The 15,465-nt window shown below is 42.3% G+C and overlaps 1 protein-coding gene across 9 annotated transcripts in view; it reads left to right on the forward strand.

Annotated features, from left to right (window-relative positions):
• The window catches only part of vav2 (vav 2 guanine nucleotide exchange factor), a 196,972-nt gene that overhangs the window by 153,623 nt on the left and 27,884 nt on the right, over nucleotides 1-15,465 (forward strand). For all 9 annotated transcript variants that reach the window (XM_070989069.1, XM_070989071.1, XM_070989072.1 and 6 more), the window contains exon 8: nucleotides 819-919. In XM_070989069.1, the coding sequence (XP_070845170.1) occupies nucleotides 819-919 (101 nt within the window). The remainder of the gene's footprint in view (nucleotides 1-818; nucleotides 920-15,465) is intronic.

Genomic DNA, 15,465 nt, shown 5'->3' on the forward strand with positions numbered 1-15,465 from the left:
GGATTGGAACCTTGCAAGATGTACTCTTTACACCACAGATGTCATTTCGTAATCACATGTTCTGTACACTCTCCAAACAGGCTTTTCATGACCTATCTCTCTCAGCAGACGCTACACATAAACATTTGGCGCTCATTCACTCGCTGAACTCTGCATCTGCTGCACTGCTGCCTGCTTTCACAAATATAATTCTGTCCACCTCCCCAGCCTCCTCCTGCGTTAGCATTTAATTGCACATGAATTTTGTATCTTTTTTTATGAATTCATGTTAATTGAATGTTGGGGGGGAGGAGGGGTACGAGCTCAGGGACAGTCATGTTCCCAAGAATCACATGAGCCACACCACTAAACTTAAACACATATATCTGTGAGGCATTTTTAAAGCTCTTTGTCCTCAATAGGAACCATTGGGCTGGGGGCTGAGGGACAGATTGATTAATGCATTGTTTGTTTTTTTCCTTTGGTCTTTTCATTGCATATGTGGACAAAGACATCTTGAATAATGCCAGCCTTATCCTTTAACTAGCAGTGTTTAGCTGATGGCACTGTATTTTTCATTTAGCTTCCGCATATGCAAACACATAGTTATTAGACATAACACGACTGTAATCATTTTGAATCATGTGCAAACCAGGCTAATATATAAGGAGTGTCATGCACTGAACGTTTCAGGATGAGTACCATTGCGCACCTCATGTCCTGTATATCCTTGGAAATGACTGTCTACAGTATGTGTGTAACTATCAATGTGTAGAACCGTGTGTAAGAATATGCATTAGAGTGGATGGATTCTAATGTTTATTGTGACGTTCACTCAGGATGTAATCAAAGTCCACTTTGCCCTCCTGCGAGCCATCGACCTGAACATGGGCAGTGGAGGAAATGGCCTGGGCAAGATCTTCCTCGACTTTAAGGAAAGGTTAGTGACCTGAAATGTGCATGTGTTGTTGGTCTTTGGCGTTATGTTATTTACTACATAGAGTGTTAAAATCCACTTGTCTGCAATCTGCATTTTTTTCCTGCCCTTGCAAATTCGAGAGGTTGAGTATCCACAGGTCAGTTGGAGGATTGCTGGGATTAGCCATCACAGGATAAGTCAATTGAAACAAAACATGTTAGAGGAAAAAGCTGAGAGAGCATGTAACCAATTGTTCCCCATTTAGTCAAAATGATCACAGTTAATCCAGTCAAGACGGCATTGGCTTGTCACAGTTATATTCTTGTATAGTTGTTTCTCCTCTCAAGCTATCAATTTGTTTCTTTCTCATCTGTTTCTGCAAATCAGCTTGTTTCATGTATTTCTTGAAATTGGGTTTCATTTAAAGTGCAGCCACCTGCCTTTTCAAGATTGAAAAGTCTTAAAACAAGTACAGTTTATTAGAAAGTTAAAAATCTTCTTATTGCACAGGCAGATTGTTCAACTCGTTTTGTCTATTATAGACAGAAATGGCTTGATATGAAGGTCATTTATGCTGTGTGCGGAGTAGAAAACACTGTGAACAGGGAAAGCTGGGATTTATTTGCGAACAGGTTTTTCTCTCAGATGGATCTCTGTCTTGCCCAGCTGCTGAGCAACGTGTGGGTAATTTGCATCCCTTAGGGGAGCAGTGATTTGCCTCCCTGCTGTGCGAAGTGTGGCTCCCCCATAGGTAATGGTAATGATAGAGATGATAGGTTCTGGACCCGGTCATGATTCCACACACAGCCATGGATATGCCACTCTCCTCGAATGATACAGCCATTATTGCAAGAGTGAGTCACACACCTCACTGTGTGTGTATGTGTACCTGTTCTTGCATACATAAGTATGTATTATATTCGTCTGCACAGCGATCCTGATAGCACACATACTTTTTCCCTCTCCTCCTCATCCTTCCAACCTGAAACAGGCAGCCACAGTATTTCTTTGGCCGACGTCAGTTTGCATAGATAATAGGCTCATCGCAGGCCTCTTCCTTAAGCCTAGAGGGCCATGTAACACAAAGTTAGTGTGACACTAGAGACTCTTTTCCTACTAATAGATAGAGGCAGGCACATACTCTCTCCCTCTATCTCACACATGAATGCGTGCACACACACACACACACACACACACACACACACACACACACACACACACACACACACACACACACACACACACACACACACACACACTCCTACTGTATCTCCTTCCTGGTTCAGCTCATCTGACTCCCTGATCTGGTTGAGCAGTGGTTGGAAATCTTCATTTGCACGCAATCCCAGATAAAGTCAAGCCAGCCAAAGGTCCCTGTAAAGGCCTTGTTGCATGAAAGCTCAGAAGATATACATGGAGGGAGAGAAATGAGGGAAATAGAGAAAGTAAGTTAAGCAGTAGTTTCTACAGTTCCATCATTTATGTTATTGATTGAGAAGAGTCAGCCTTTTTTCTGATGATTAGGGTCAACACACTAAAGTATCATTGCATACTGTAACATTGGAATTGTCATTCAAGGTATACACACAGTCTGCCTGGTTGTTTTGTCATGGATTTTTACTGCCTACTGCTGACAGACTTACTTTCTATTCATAAACAAATTTGCTGATGACATACCATTCTTTGTTAATATTTACCTTTAGCGACATTCTCCAAAATGCAACGCAGGGTTATTTTAAGAAAACAGCTAATTAGATTTGCAGATTCTTTGCTTCACAGGCTTTGACTCCCCACATGTGATTGACATGTATACCTGCCTCATTATGAGCCACTGCGGCGTCTTGCCTCTCTGTGGTGATAAGCAACAGTGACCAGGGGATTTGGATTCACACAGCACCGCTCTCATCAGGCATCTTGCCGATTTTCCTGAGGACCTGGGTTGGCATAATTAATTTGGTTATCTATGCTTGTAAGTCCCTGTGACCTTTACAACAATGTGCTTGTATCTTTCTTGCACACGTCGGTGCAAAAGATGAAAAGCTTTTTTTTTTTGTTCTTATTTGTCATTGAACTGAATGCCATGCTGAAAATGTCACTGGTTTATCTCGACTACTTCTCAATTCTTAAACAGCCGGAGCCCAGCTGAATGGAAAAGTGCACTCAGAGGAAGCTCCATAAACTAAATGGGCACCTAAGTACCCTCTTGTTGATATCCTCATTTGCGACATTCCTGAACTCATTTCCGGAGTAATCTGGCTCCCTGATATCCTTGCAGTGCCTAATCATGGCCGCACTATGAGCTTCTTTATTGGAGGTCTTTGCTCTATGTTCTCCTCCATTTGCTGTGTGCTGGATATGTTGAGTGGAGGTGAGGGGGTCCCAATGCCATGTGTCAGAGAATATTAGCTGGCTCCACAGCCTGTCACTTCTGGTTTGCTTGGAGATTTCCTCAGTTGCCTGGCTCGGCTTGCAGGGCTCCACGAGGGTGGGGGTGAAGGCCCAGGGCGCAGTTACTCAAAATTGCATTTTCTGTGAAATAACATGCATGACAGCATCCTCATTATGGAACAGGCCAGCGCAGCAGGGCAACATCACCGTCAACGACAAGAATATAAACAGCAAGTTTTTACTGCACCAGAAAACTCTCCAAGACAAAAGAAAACTGTTTAGAGGTTTCTGTACTGCTTCCCTTCTACTTCTCGCCTCTTGCACCTGTTTGGAAAGCTCTTCATAAATTTTGGACTGCTATAGATTTTAGAATGGCAAAAGTGAAACTGTTCCAATTGGCTCTACTAGGAGTAGAAAATGCCAGCTTTTATTTGAAGTTAATAGTTCAAACTTAAATGCGCACCACCAAAGACAGGGAAGAAGAGACGTAAGCTTGTAAACATGGGCCTAAACAGTGCAGGATTTGAAATACTTTGAAAAATTCACTTTGTGGATGTCTAATGGAAGGAAATGGAACACATTTGTTGGACCTCAAGGATGCATACAATACATTTTGGGAATAGCAATGTAAACGTATGTAAAATGTCCACAGGGAATCATTGGGCCCATCCTGCTGGCTTATGGGCCAGGACAACTTTGTCTTTGTTGTCACCTTGAGCGTAGAATCCCCCCTCTTCTGATTTACCTTTGCATTTGTAGTTCTGACGGCAAAATCGACATTTGGCATAAAACATTGTGATGGATGTAGTACCTACATCAGAACAGCAGCATTTGCCTCAGTAATGCTCCACTCCAACAAATATCAGACCTTTGGAATCCCACTGCAACTATTTGGCTTAATAACAGTTTTTATTTCGTTCAATATTCTGCATGAAATGTTCAGAGTAATGCTGTGATCATTTTATTCCCCTGTGAAGCTCCCAACATGTTCAAGGTCACTCAAGTTGTTTTGGAAAGGGCTTATATGGAGCTTCGATATCTTGAGCCAGCCAAATGAATACTTGCAATTCAATTAAGGTACTGAATCCTGCATTCAGAGTCCCAATTTTATTTTATTTTATTTTATTTTTTTTGTTTTTATACATTCAACATAGCCTTTTAGATTGCAAATATTCAAGTATAGATACAAGGAGAAAACAGGAATTGATGAGTCATTACATCCCACAGCGCTGTGTCCAGACGTGGATTGGAGTGTGCTTATCACCGTGTCATGGAGTAATTATGGATGACTGGGCCAAGAGTGAATGCAGTGTGCTTGCCTGTCATTAGCCCTTTTGTTCCTCTGCCTGTTTCAGTGAAGAGGACAAAGCCACCGACTAGCCTCTCAATTCTCAAACCAAAGACTTTTATTAGACATTTAAATATATGACAAGTTTCCACACAGGAATGACAGTTCCAGTTGTTTAACTTGTTGCATGAGTGACATTTTTGTGCCAGGGAAAGTTTCTGTGATGTTTAATGCACTCAAGACCTTTGAGGTGTGTTTTTTTTTGTTTTGTTTTGTTTTTTTTTTGTTTTTTTTTAACATTCATCTTCTGTGTAAAGTACAAAATACTGTATTATTTTGCATACACACTGGCTTTTACTCCTCATCTTCCCAAGATGCTGAAGCCACAACTACAGCTACAGCTACAACTACAGCTGTGTTAGACTGACCCTTTTTCATGTTACACACGTTGCACATCCATATTTCCCTGAAAAAAACACAAGCTATAATAATATTGCATCTTTCTGGACTCCTTAAGTTAAAGTCTTGAATGAATGGTACCTGTCTACGGTGCAGGGAATGGCTTAGACCCATCCCACATCCAGGACATGTTCAAAACATTCATCCCTTCCCAGCTGTGCTTTGCTACATCAAACATCTTGCTACTCCCTCACAAGAGAAGAGGCCCCCGCTGCTGCTCAAAAAATTCAGAATGCTTGCTGTCCTGGCGCCACAAACCTAACCCTAAAGGCCCCTACACATGATCAGCGGTACAAACACTTTGCGCCGGCTGTCCCATTGTTTTCCTATGGAGAGAGCGCTGGCACCTGACTAAGCGGCACTGCTACCCTCGGCGTGGCGCACCACTCGGATCTGCCGCTTACCGCTGCTCTGTGTGACGTAACCAAAAGCGACACATACAAACAGAGGAGGGAGAGAAATGGAGGAAAAACTTATTCTGTGTGTTTCTGAGTTCCCTGAACTGTACAATACAACTTTAAAAATACAGATACATTGTGTGTAATAATTTACAAACAATGATTCGCTTTCCGGAGTGAGTGGAAGTACTGAATCGCTCACACTTGTTGATGACGTATACCTGAGCTCCGCCGCCTCCGCTCCGGGCACACATTATGACTGCTAAGCTTATTAAAAATATGACTTGATGGCCTGACGACTGATCGCACCAAGGTAGACTGGGTCTGTTCCAGTTTGGGTCAGACTGTGTTCAAAATCACACAGCATGTGATTTGTAGTGATTCTAGTCTTCAGATCCAGTCACTGCCATTTGTTCTCTTCAACATTTTTAAAAACGTGTTTTAAATTTGTGACTGTCATTAGTTTTTCAGGTGTTGAATAATTACAACCAGGTTTGGAAAATTGTAAACGAGGATGGACATGAATGTTGGTCAGGATCAAAAACAAAGGTTACTGTAAAAACACATAACTACAGAAAAACTAGTTACCAAGAGAAGTTGTCCGTGAGTCCGCATTCTGCTCTGTGTGTGTTAGTAGTTTTAACTTCATGATCAATTTCATTTTTTTAAGTGATTGTGGTTTTTAAATACATCTACTACTACATCAACTACATTTGACAGATTTCACTGACTCTTCAACTCTTCATCATGTCTGAAATGAACTTCTAAGTTTGTGGCTCTTGACTGCTGTGACAGCTGTGCGGCGCTTTCTCCAGATAAGTTAGCATGAAGTAAAGCGCCCTGAGTTCCTTTAACACACTCTATACCACCAACTTTGTCATTCTTTGAACGGTCTGTCCTGGTTTAAAGGCTTCAGTCAAATGAAAATATGATAGTGTGAATGTATATTTTAACCCTTGATGCTTACTTGTTAAACCTTAAGTTTTTAATTGTTCTTATTTATTGAACCAAGAAAAGGGAAAAAGAAAATGATTTTATGGTATTTATTCAACAAATATTTAAGATATTTCACCCGTTTAGTGGTCCTTAGAGCTCCACTCCACAAAATATGTAAATATGTACTTACCTGCCCTTTACTTTAAGGTTACTGGAAAATAAAATGCCAGACAAACCCGTTAGACCTGTTGGTTTGTAAAAGTCAGACACATTTTTAACACAAAAAAATGTGGCAAATATCAGCGCGTTCACTTCTCGGTGTTATGATCTACTAATCACTAAATTAACAGCAAGACCGAAGAGGCAGACAATGAGCACGGAAACAAAGGTTTATATACAAGAACAAAAAAAAAAATACTAATGCAAAAGTAACAATGGGAACAAACAAAAAAAGCATTCTCCTAAACTCAAAAGACAGCCCTTAATTGGGAGAACAGCTTGGAAATTCTATCCACAAACTTAAGCAAAAGCATTTCAAGCTAGAAAATAAGCCTGACACATTACTTGCTAGCCAGCTAAAAGGCGTACGGGCTGGCAGGGCAATACACAAATTTCCTCTGCCACTGGACAATTGATAACTGTGCAGGCAATGTCTGTCTGGATGTGCATACAGTGGTGGAAGAAGTATTAAGAAAATAGTCCATACAAAGGAAAAGTCCTACATTCAAAACTTGAGCTTCATGTCTTATAAGATATATGAAATCCTGCCTTTTCAGAATGATTTTAATGTTTAAAAATCAAACTGCCTCGTCAAGTAAAAGTAGTTATGCAGAGAAATGGGCCCTGTGATATGTAGCTTATTATAACTTCTTCTGTTTTTGCATTGATATTGACCCTGTGCCGCATTCACGTGTTTGCATTTTACTGCTAGCTGTACTTTCATCTACAGCAATGCATCATATTCTATATCATCATATGTTTGCACAGTCACTGTCCTGTGAGAAATATGCTTTTCAAAAATGTCAGCTTAGCCCTGTTTTCAGCTTTGCAACAGTACTAGTAGGATGGAGGATTTCTAAACAGTTTATTTAGCTGAAGAAAAGAAAAAACACCAAATTTTTTGAGATTTCACTGAACGGAAAGGGTGCGAAAAGTTGTAATCTGAAAAGTAAGAAGTAGCTAACATACTGCTTCTAAAGGCTAAATAAGGTGAGGTTAAAGTAAAGCCTCTCCATGAACTACAAGAAGAAAACATGACAGTTTTATGAACAATAGCCTGCAGTGGCGCAGAGGGAATCTAATCCCTGCATCTGGCAGTTTTGATGCCATGATCTACCGGTGGAGCAGCGCAGGCCCACCCTCCTTGTTAACAGTTTTCAATGTTAATCAATAATGTATGCTGGCTGGCAGGCTCAGCAGTGCTTAGCAGTGATTTTGCGGACTGGCACATCCAGGAGTAGGCAGGCAGGCAGCTGGGGAGCTATTTTGCTACATTGCTGATGATGATTCCCCAGGAAAGCTGCCGTAGGCCACCAGTGGGGCTTAGTCCAGCTGCAATAAGTGTCAGGCTATGAAGTCTTGTCAAAGCAGAGATGGCTACAGAAAAAAATACATATGGTATAACTATCACAGTGGATTGTTTAAGGACATTGTAATTGTCATTTTTGTGCTGGTTTATGGTGGTGGTTATGGTTTGAGCTGTGAGTGAGGTGGCTGGTATTGGTTTCTTGACTCCAGCTGTATTGAACAAAGTGTTTGGGTTCTTGTCCCCTCTGCTGAATGTTTTAAAAGGGATGACATCGTTTTAAGTGGCATTTTAAATGACTTGTTACCGGGGAAAGGTAATCCATGACTGTAACAGGCCACTTTTGTAATGTGTTACCCTGAACGCTGCTCATCAATCAGTCTGAGATTAAAAACAGGTTTTAAAAGCTGTTTAGAATGTTGTCAGTGGGGCAGTCCTTCTGTTTACCTTTGAAGAAAAGAATTCTATTTAGAATGTAGACATGAAGGAAAAAAAAAAAAAAAGATCAAAGCCAAGACCAAAGCCAAATAAAATGGCTTTGGTCTTTGGTCATCAGGCCTATATATAGGGCAGCAGCTATCAGATCAGGTAGATCGTTTCTAGTCTTTCAACGCATGGTAAACCTGTGATCGAGAGGAGAGAAAAAATCTGAGATAAAGCGACTGACACAGAGATCTGTTCATCAGAGGAAACCTTCAGCTGCGCACAATAGCATTTTTTTTTGGGACTGATTCTACCAGCCAAAGAAAATGAGTTTCACTAAGACAGCAAGAGATACTGAGAGAGTGCCCATGACCGTCAGGTCTCAGAAGAACATCCTGAAGAGGCATCACAACAATGGTATCGAAAGAGTGCCTGTCGCTCACGAGTCTCCGAAGGACATCTTAAAGGAGTGCCACGATCTGCGCGAAGATGTTTGTGAACTCAACAAACAGTTGGGCACAGAGATGGCCAAGTCTTTCAGCGAGCAGAGTGCAAGAGTGGTTCTAACTGAACAGCTGGATAGGACCACAAACCAGTGGCAAAGACAGAAAACCCTGAAAGAAATGTACATCAACAGGGAGAAAGAAACAAAGAGGGAACTGGAGAGGCTGGTAAAATACAGCAATCCAGAAACTCTCGACATCGCTAAGATTGCCACTCAGGCGAGAAATACCACCAAGAGAAAGAAGAAGAGGGATCTTCAAGTCGATTACGAGGAGCTGCAGGTGGCTTACATCATCAGCGAGGAAAAGTTTGCTGCTGAGCTTCAGGCGGAGAAGGAGAAGAACAAGACACTCCAAGAAGAACTGGAGAGAATGGTTTCACACCAAGAGGTCAGCCCAACTTGTGACACTGACGTCATCTTTGTCAGACAGCAGGTTGAGACCCTTCAGTGTGAACTCGGGAGGCAAGTCGAGGAAAAGAATCTCCTTCTGAAAAATTACCAAGAGCTCCAGGAGGCACATGCGGCGATCCAGCAGAAGTTCACGACTGAGCTCCAGCAGGAAAGGGAGAAGAACAAGCTTCTCCAAGGAGAACTGGAGAAGATCACTGTTTCACACCGTGAGGTCAGCCAAAGGTACGAAGCTGATGTCATGACTGCGAGACAGCAGGTCGACAACATTCAGCGTGAGCTCGAGAATGAACTCCAGCACAAGGCACGCCTTCAAAAACACAGTAAGGAGCTGCAAGAGGCAAGTGCCCTCAGCCAGGAGAAGTTGACAAGCGCTCTCCAAGAGGAGAGAGTGAATAACAAGCTTCTCCAAGAGGAACTGGAAAGGACCAGAGATTCCTACCAGGAGATCAGCCAAAGATATGAGACTGATCTGATCACTGCACGACAGCAGGCTGACAAACTTCAGTGTGAGCTTGACAAAGAAATTAAGTCTTACACGGACATGGTGTCAGAAGGCTTGGGCGTGATCAGCACCTTGAGGGCTGAGCAGGACACCCTTCGTCAAAAGATGGCGGAGGAGATGAGTACCTTGCAGCAAAATTTTGGGAGAGAACTGGAGGAGCTGAAAACTCAGCTCAACGATCAGATCTCACTCAACCTTCAGCTTTACACCGAGCTTGAGGCGGAGAGAGAGGACGGTCGACCTCCCCAAACGAAGGCCAGGCATGAAGAAACAGGTGAGGATGAGCCATTGAAGATGGAAGGGTTCCTCCTATTCCCTCCTCTGGATACAGCTATCATCACACCCCTGAAAGAGGCTCAAGTTGCCCTTGAGTCCACAGAGGAGGCAGAATCTACTGATGAGAAGCTCCCAGAGAAAACACACAGTACCTCTATGTGGAGACGCATGTGCCAATTTTTGGGAATCAAGAAACGTAGAGGACATAAAATCAGAAAAGAAGAGCTGAGAAACATCGGGACAGAAATCAAATAAGCTCTCAGACACAACACACACTACTTCTGTGTGGAGACGCACACGCCAATTTTTGGGAATCAAGAAACGTAGAGGACTTTAAATCAGGAAAGCCAATTTTTGGGAATCAAGAAACGTAGAGGACTTCAAATCAGAAAAGAAGGGTTCAGAAACATTGGGACAGAAATAAAATACATAAAATAAATTTGAAAAAAAAAAAAAAAAAAAATCTAATTCCTTCATCTATTGTTGTATTTTGCACTTTTAGTGGTTGAATAGTCAGTCTTTTAAGAACTGGCTGTAAAATGTAAGACCATGTCTCTCTTATGGTGAGGGCACACATTATGACTGCTGAGCCGATTACAAATATGTCTTGGGCCTGATGACTGATCGGACCAAGGTGGCCTGTTCCAGTTTGGGTCAGATGGTGTTCAAAATCACACAGCATGTGATTTGCAGTGATTCTAGTTTTAAGATCCAGTCACTGCCATTTGTTCTCTTCAACATTTTTAAAAAGGTTTTTTTTAAATTTGTGACTGTCGTGAGTTTTTCAGGGGTTGAATAATTACAACCACACAGGAAAAAATGAGAGAGTAATTTTTTCAGAGTTACCATTATTTTCCTTCAAAAGAGGTTTTTATTTTTATTTTTATTAATTTTGGAGTATTTCCAGTGGCCACTAGAGTAGGAGGAAAAAAATAGAGAAAATCCTACTGGAGTAATATCAAGAACACGCCCACTAATGTTTCTTAGGTTTCGTTTCTGCCGTCATCTTTTATCCCCGCAGTGGAAGGTCAAGGTGAAGTGGTGGACGGTAAGCTAGGTAAGTCAGCAAAGTAGCTTACTAAAATCGGTTTTATTTAAGACAAAATATCAGCAGAATTTTTGTTGGCTTGCTTGAAAGGTAATGTTTGTGAGTAACATTGCAGCTGGCGAGTTTGTGGGTGTCACACACTGCATAACTGCCAATGTCGATGCTAACGTTAGCATCAGTACAAATTATAATGTCAGATGTGAATTTAAACCGAGCCTCACTCACGTTAGCTTAATTTACCACATGTGTTTTTACTGAGCTTACTGTTTACTGACCATTTTATCAAAGAAGGTTTTAGTTGTGCCATCGATTAGTAAGTGTGTTTAAATTTATTTTTTATGGGCCAGTCTTGTATGTGTGGACTGTTTTCTCTGCTGTTTGTTTAGCAAGCACGTTTGTTTTACTCTGAGTTGAGTCATGATGTTTTACCGGACTTGTTCTTCGGTTAGTAAGTGGGGTTTTTTGTGTGGACATTTAGCAAGCACGTGTATTTTACTTTGAATTGAGGCATTTACACCGACCGTTTTAATTGATCTTCGGTTAGCTAACCTACATATGAACCGTTAGCAAGCACCTGCATTTTACTCTGTATTGAAGCATTTACACCACCCGTTTTAATTGCTCTTTGGTTAGCTAGTTTTTTGTTTGTTTTTGTGGACCGTTTTCACCTGCTGTTTGGTTAGCAAGCGCGTGTATTTTACTCTGAATTGAGTTATGTAACTTTAACTTAACGTTACGGGTTTACCTGCTCTTCGGTTAGCAAGTGTTTTTTTGTGTGTGTATGTAAGACACAAATGGAGACACTGGCTGTGAGGTACATTCATCCGTTACACAAATAAGTTGTGGATTTCCCCGCGTAGCAATGAGGGGAATGGAATTATGCGAGGTTTATGGGGTGAACTCAAATGAAACTGGTTCCGCAACCATTCTTTCAATAGCAGCTCAGAGATGGGGTGTTGTGGTGTGTGCTGGCGCAGCAGCACTAAAGGCCCCTACACATGATCAGCGGTAAAAACGCTTTGCGCCGGCTGTCCCATTGTTTTCCTATGGAGAGAGCGCTCCATAGCGGCACCGCACCCCTCGGATTTGACCTCGTTTGCCGCTGACCTTTCAAAGCGCAACCAATGAGATAACAGCTCTGTGTGACGTAACCAAAAGCGACACATACAAACAGAGGAGGGAGAGAAATGGAGGAAAAACTTATTCTGTGTGTTTCTGAGTTCCCTGAATAATACAACTTAATACAATACAACTTTAAAAACATATCACGATCCCGGCAGGAAGAGTATTGCATGGCGAAATGTCAGTAGTCAGATCGGGCTACCAGGTTTGTGAATAGGCGGCGTTTACGAGCTACCGTTAAGCTAAATACAATGCTAACGTTTGCGACAAACTCAGATACATTGTGTGTAATAATTTACAAACAACATTAGCTTTCCGGAGTGAGAGGAAGTACTTACGTTGCCTAGCAACGGTGAATCGCTCGCACTTGTTGATGACGTATACCTGAGCTCCGCCGCCTCCGCTCAGCGCCTCTGCGCCCTACCTGGCGGTGAGCGAAGAGCAAATTTCTAATTTTCTAATTTCAAATATCCGGATGAAACATAGCAACGTTAGCATTCACTAAGAGGTGTGTTTGCACTGGATGACTCCAATATACACTCTAATTTTTGCTGCTATTCATTTTCCACCATCGCTTGACAACAACATCTGGCCATTTAGCTGCTAAATGCTCCTCTTTCTTCACCAGTTACTCGCTAACTCTGTATGCCTCCCAATTGCTGAACAGGTAGTGTACAGTGGGATTATCAGACCTTGTTTGCTGACAACAGCTGCCTGCTCTTGGAAGTGAGGTTAATGGGAGCACTGAGACCGAACTGTACAGTGAATGTGACACATAGCCAAAACCATAATATTTAAGAGGCTAAAGAGGTAATAAGGCCCCTTGTTACAGTGTTGTGGTGCTGGCTGTCCGGTTGGACATGCGCCTGAACGTCAGAAATTGATCCCCAGGCAGTGAAGAGTGAGCTGCTTGCTCCTGGCACACAGTGGTACAAATGAAAAGACATGTACTCAAAAGCCCACACACACACACACACACACACACACACACACACACACACACACACACACACACTAAAGGATGGCCTTCTTTTAAGCTCAGCCAGATGAGCAAACAAATCAGTTTTTTAATCATTTTCATTCACTTAGCTTTTGCCATTGCTGAGAGAAACTCTCCCTTTGAGGAAATTTTCCCTATTAAGGCCACGTGTTGCTGAATATAAATGAGCATACAAACAAGCTCCATTATATCTAGCCTTCAGACATTGCACAACACGTCCTTTTCTTGAACATTTCTCAGAAGTAGCTGCTTATCTGTAAACTGTGGAAGACTCAGAGCCTACAGTCATGCTTAAAACCTTCCCTATTCAGAAACCATGGGTGGATCTGTTTGTGCTCTACTGAAAGGGTGAACTGCTGCATTCAGCTCAGGGCTGGCTTCTAGGAATATGGAGGAATTCAAGAGAGCATCCCACGACCTGCAGACAGCGGTGGAAAAGGCTATGAGGCGTTACAGGGACAAAGTGGAGTCCCAGTTCCAGCAGTCAGACATGAGAAGCATGTGGCAAGGACAAAGACAGTAACAGCCCAAAGAGGGAAAAAACTCCCCATGGTGAGTGGTGATGCCTGTCTGGCAGATGAACTAAATCATTCCTGTGTGTGCTAACAATGCTAGCATTAGCCTACAGGCCCCACACAGCAGAAGTAAACACCCCAGATGCAATCATGCCCTCAGACCACAACATGAGGAGAGCTTTTAGGAGGTAAACACCCAGAAGGCACCAGGACCAGACAGCATCTCAAGGTCTGTGCTGACCATCCAGCACTGGTATTTACAACCATCTTTGAACTCTCCCTGGCCCAGACTGTTGTCCCCACATTCCTCAAAAAAAATCCATTGTTCCTGTACCCAAGATTGCCCGCCAGACTGGCCTGAATGAATGACAAATCATACACCCTCAAGATGGGAGGACCACAAGGCTGCTTTCTGAGCCCTGCCCTCGACTCCCTGTACATGCAACTATGTGGCCGCCTCTGACCCAACACGATAATAAAGTTTACTGATGAAACAGCTGTGGTTGGCCTGATCACTGATCAGGAAGCGAGGGTCTGCTGGGAGACATCACTGAGGACCTGACAGGATCTGTCCACACAAACACCCTGAACGAAGAGGCTTTGCAGCACCTTTATCACCTGTCACGTCTGCCAAAATTCAGGATGTCCCTACACCTCCCCTCTGGTATGACAGCAGCACCCATCAGGACCACAAGGTCCTGCAAAGAGTAGTACAGTTGGCTGAATGTACGACTGGGGGGAGCACTCTCCATCCTGTAAGACATTTACACCAGGAGGTGCAAGACAAAGGTCTGTAGAATCATAACGGATTTGATTCCAACTGTTGTGGTCAGTGAAGTGCTACTGCCTCCACCCTTCCCCACCTTTAATATCTATACCACATTTAATATTTGCACAATATTCTGATCTTTATTAGATATATTACAGTGTTATTGTATTTTTTTTTAATAGCATATTTACCAAACACGGGGAGCAATAAGCATTTCACTGCATAATGTAGAGATATATTTAGTCACAAATAAAAGCGTGAAACTTGAAACAGCCTTATTTTGTTCATCTTTACCACATCACACAGTCTTGCTGCTCAGATTCCTACATTCAAATCAGAAGCTTGAGCCCTCTGCATTCCTGTCAAAGAGCAGCTTCTTAAAAGAAGACCTTCATGTCACATTGTGTCCTGATAACTTATATGATGGGTGCCTCTGGATCCGTGCCGCACAGTCCGCCTGCTGTCTTATAATTGATCAAGGACCCATTAATCTCAATCACTCTGCTGTCCTGAAGGGGTGGGAGCTTGAGGGGAGCTGTCTTCTCGAGTGTGGATCAAGTCTTAATCAGGGTCTTGTTAGCCCAGGGCCACTTTAACCAGGGCAGGAGCCTCACTGCAGGGGGCATGTAGTCAAAAGTTCTCCTGGGTTCTAGTTAAGCTCCAGTGATCATCAGTGGTGGAGCTGAGAACGATCAACTGAATAATGGGTGTGACAGAAATGCTGCTTTCAAGAGGAAGGTTTTCGTTCAGTGTTCTGAGTTCCACCTTGGAAACACATGACACCAAATCACAGTTTTACAGCCTCCACATTTTAGAAAGCAGAAATGATGTAGTCATCTGTAATCATTTTAAAATATTCACATTTCGGAAGCTGGATCCTGTAAATTTTTGTGTGAAATATGATATAAATCGTTATAAATCATTTTTTCAGTTGACTAAATGATAGATTGACTAAGTGATACATTGATAATTTGTTACATAATCAGCACAATATTTGGATTT

The sequence above is a fragment of the Chaetodon trifascialis genome, chromosome 20, assembly GCF_039877785.1.
Source record: "Chaetodon trifascialis isolate fChaTrf1 chromosome 20, fChaTrf1.hap1, whole genome shotgun sequence".
Lineage (NCBI taxonomy): Eukaryota > Metazoa > Chordata > Actinopteri > Chaetodontiformes > Chaetodontidae > Chaetodon > Chaetodon trifascialis.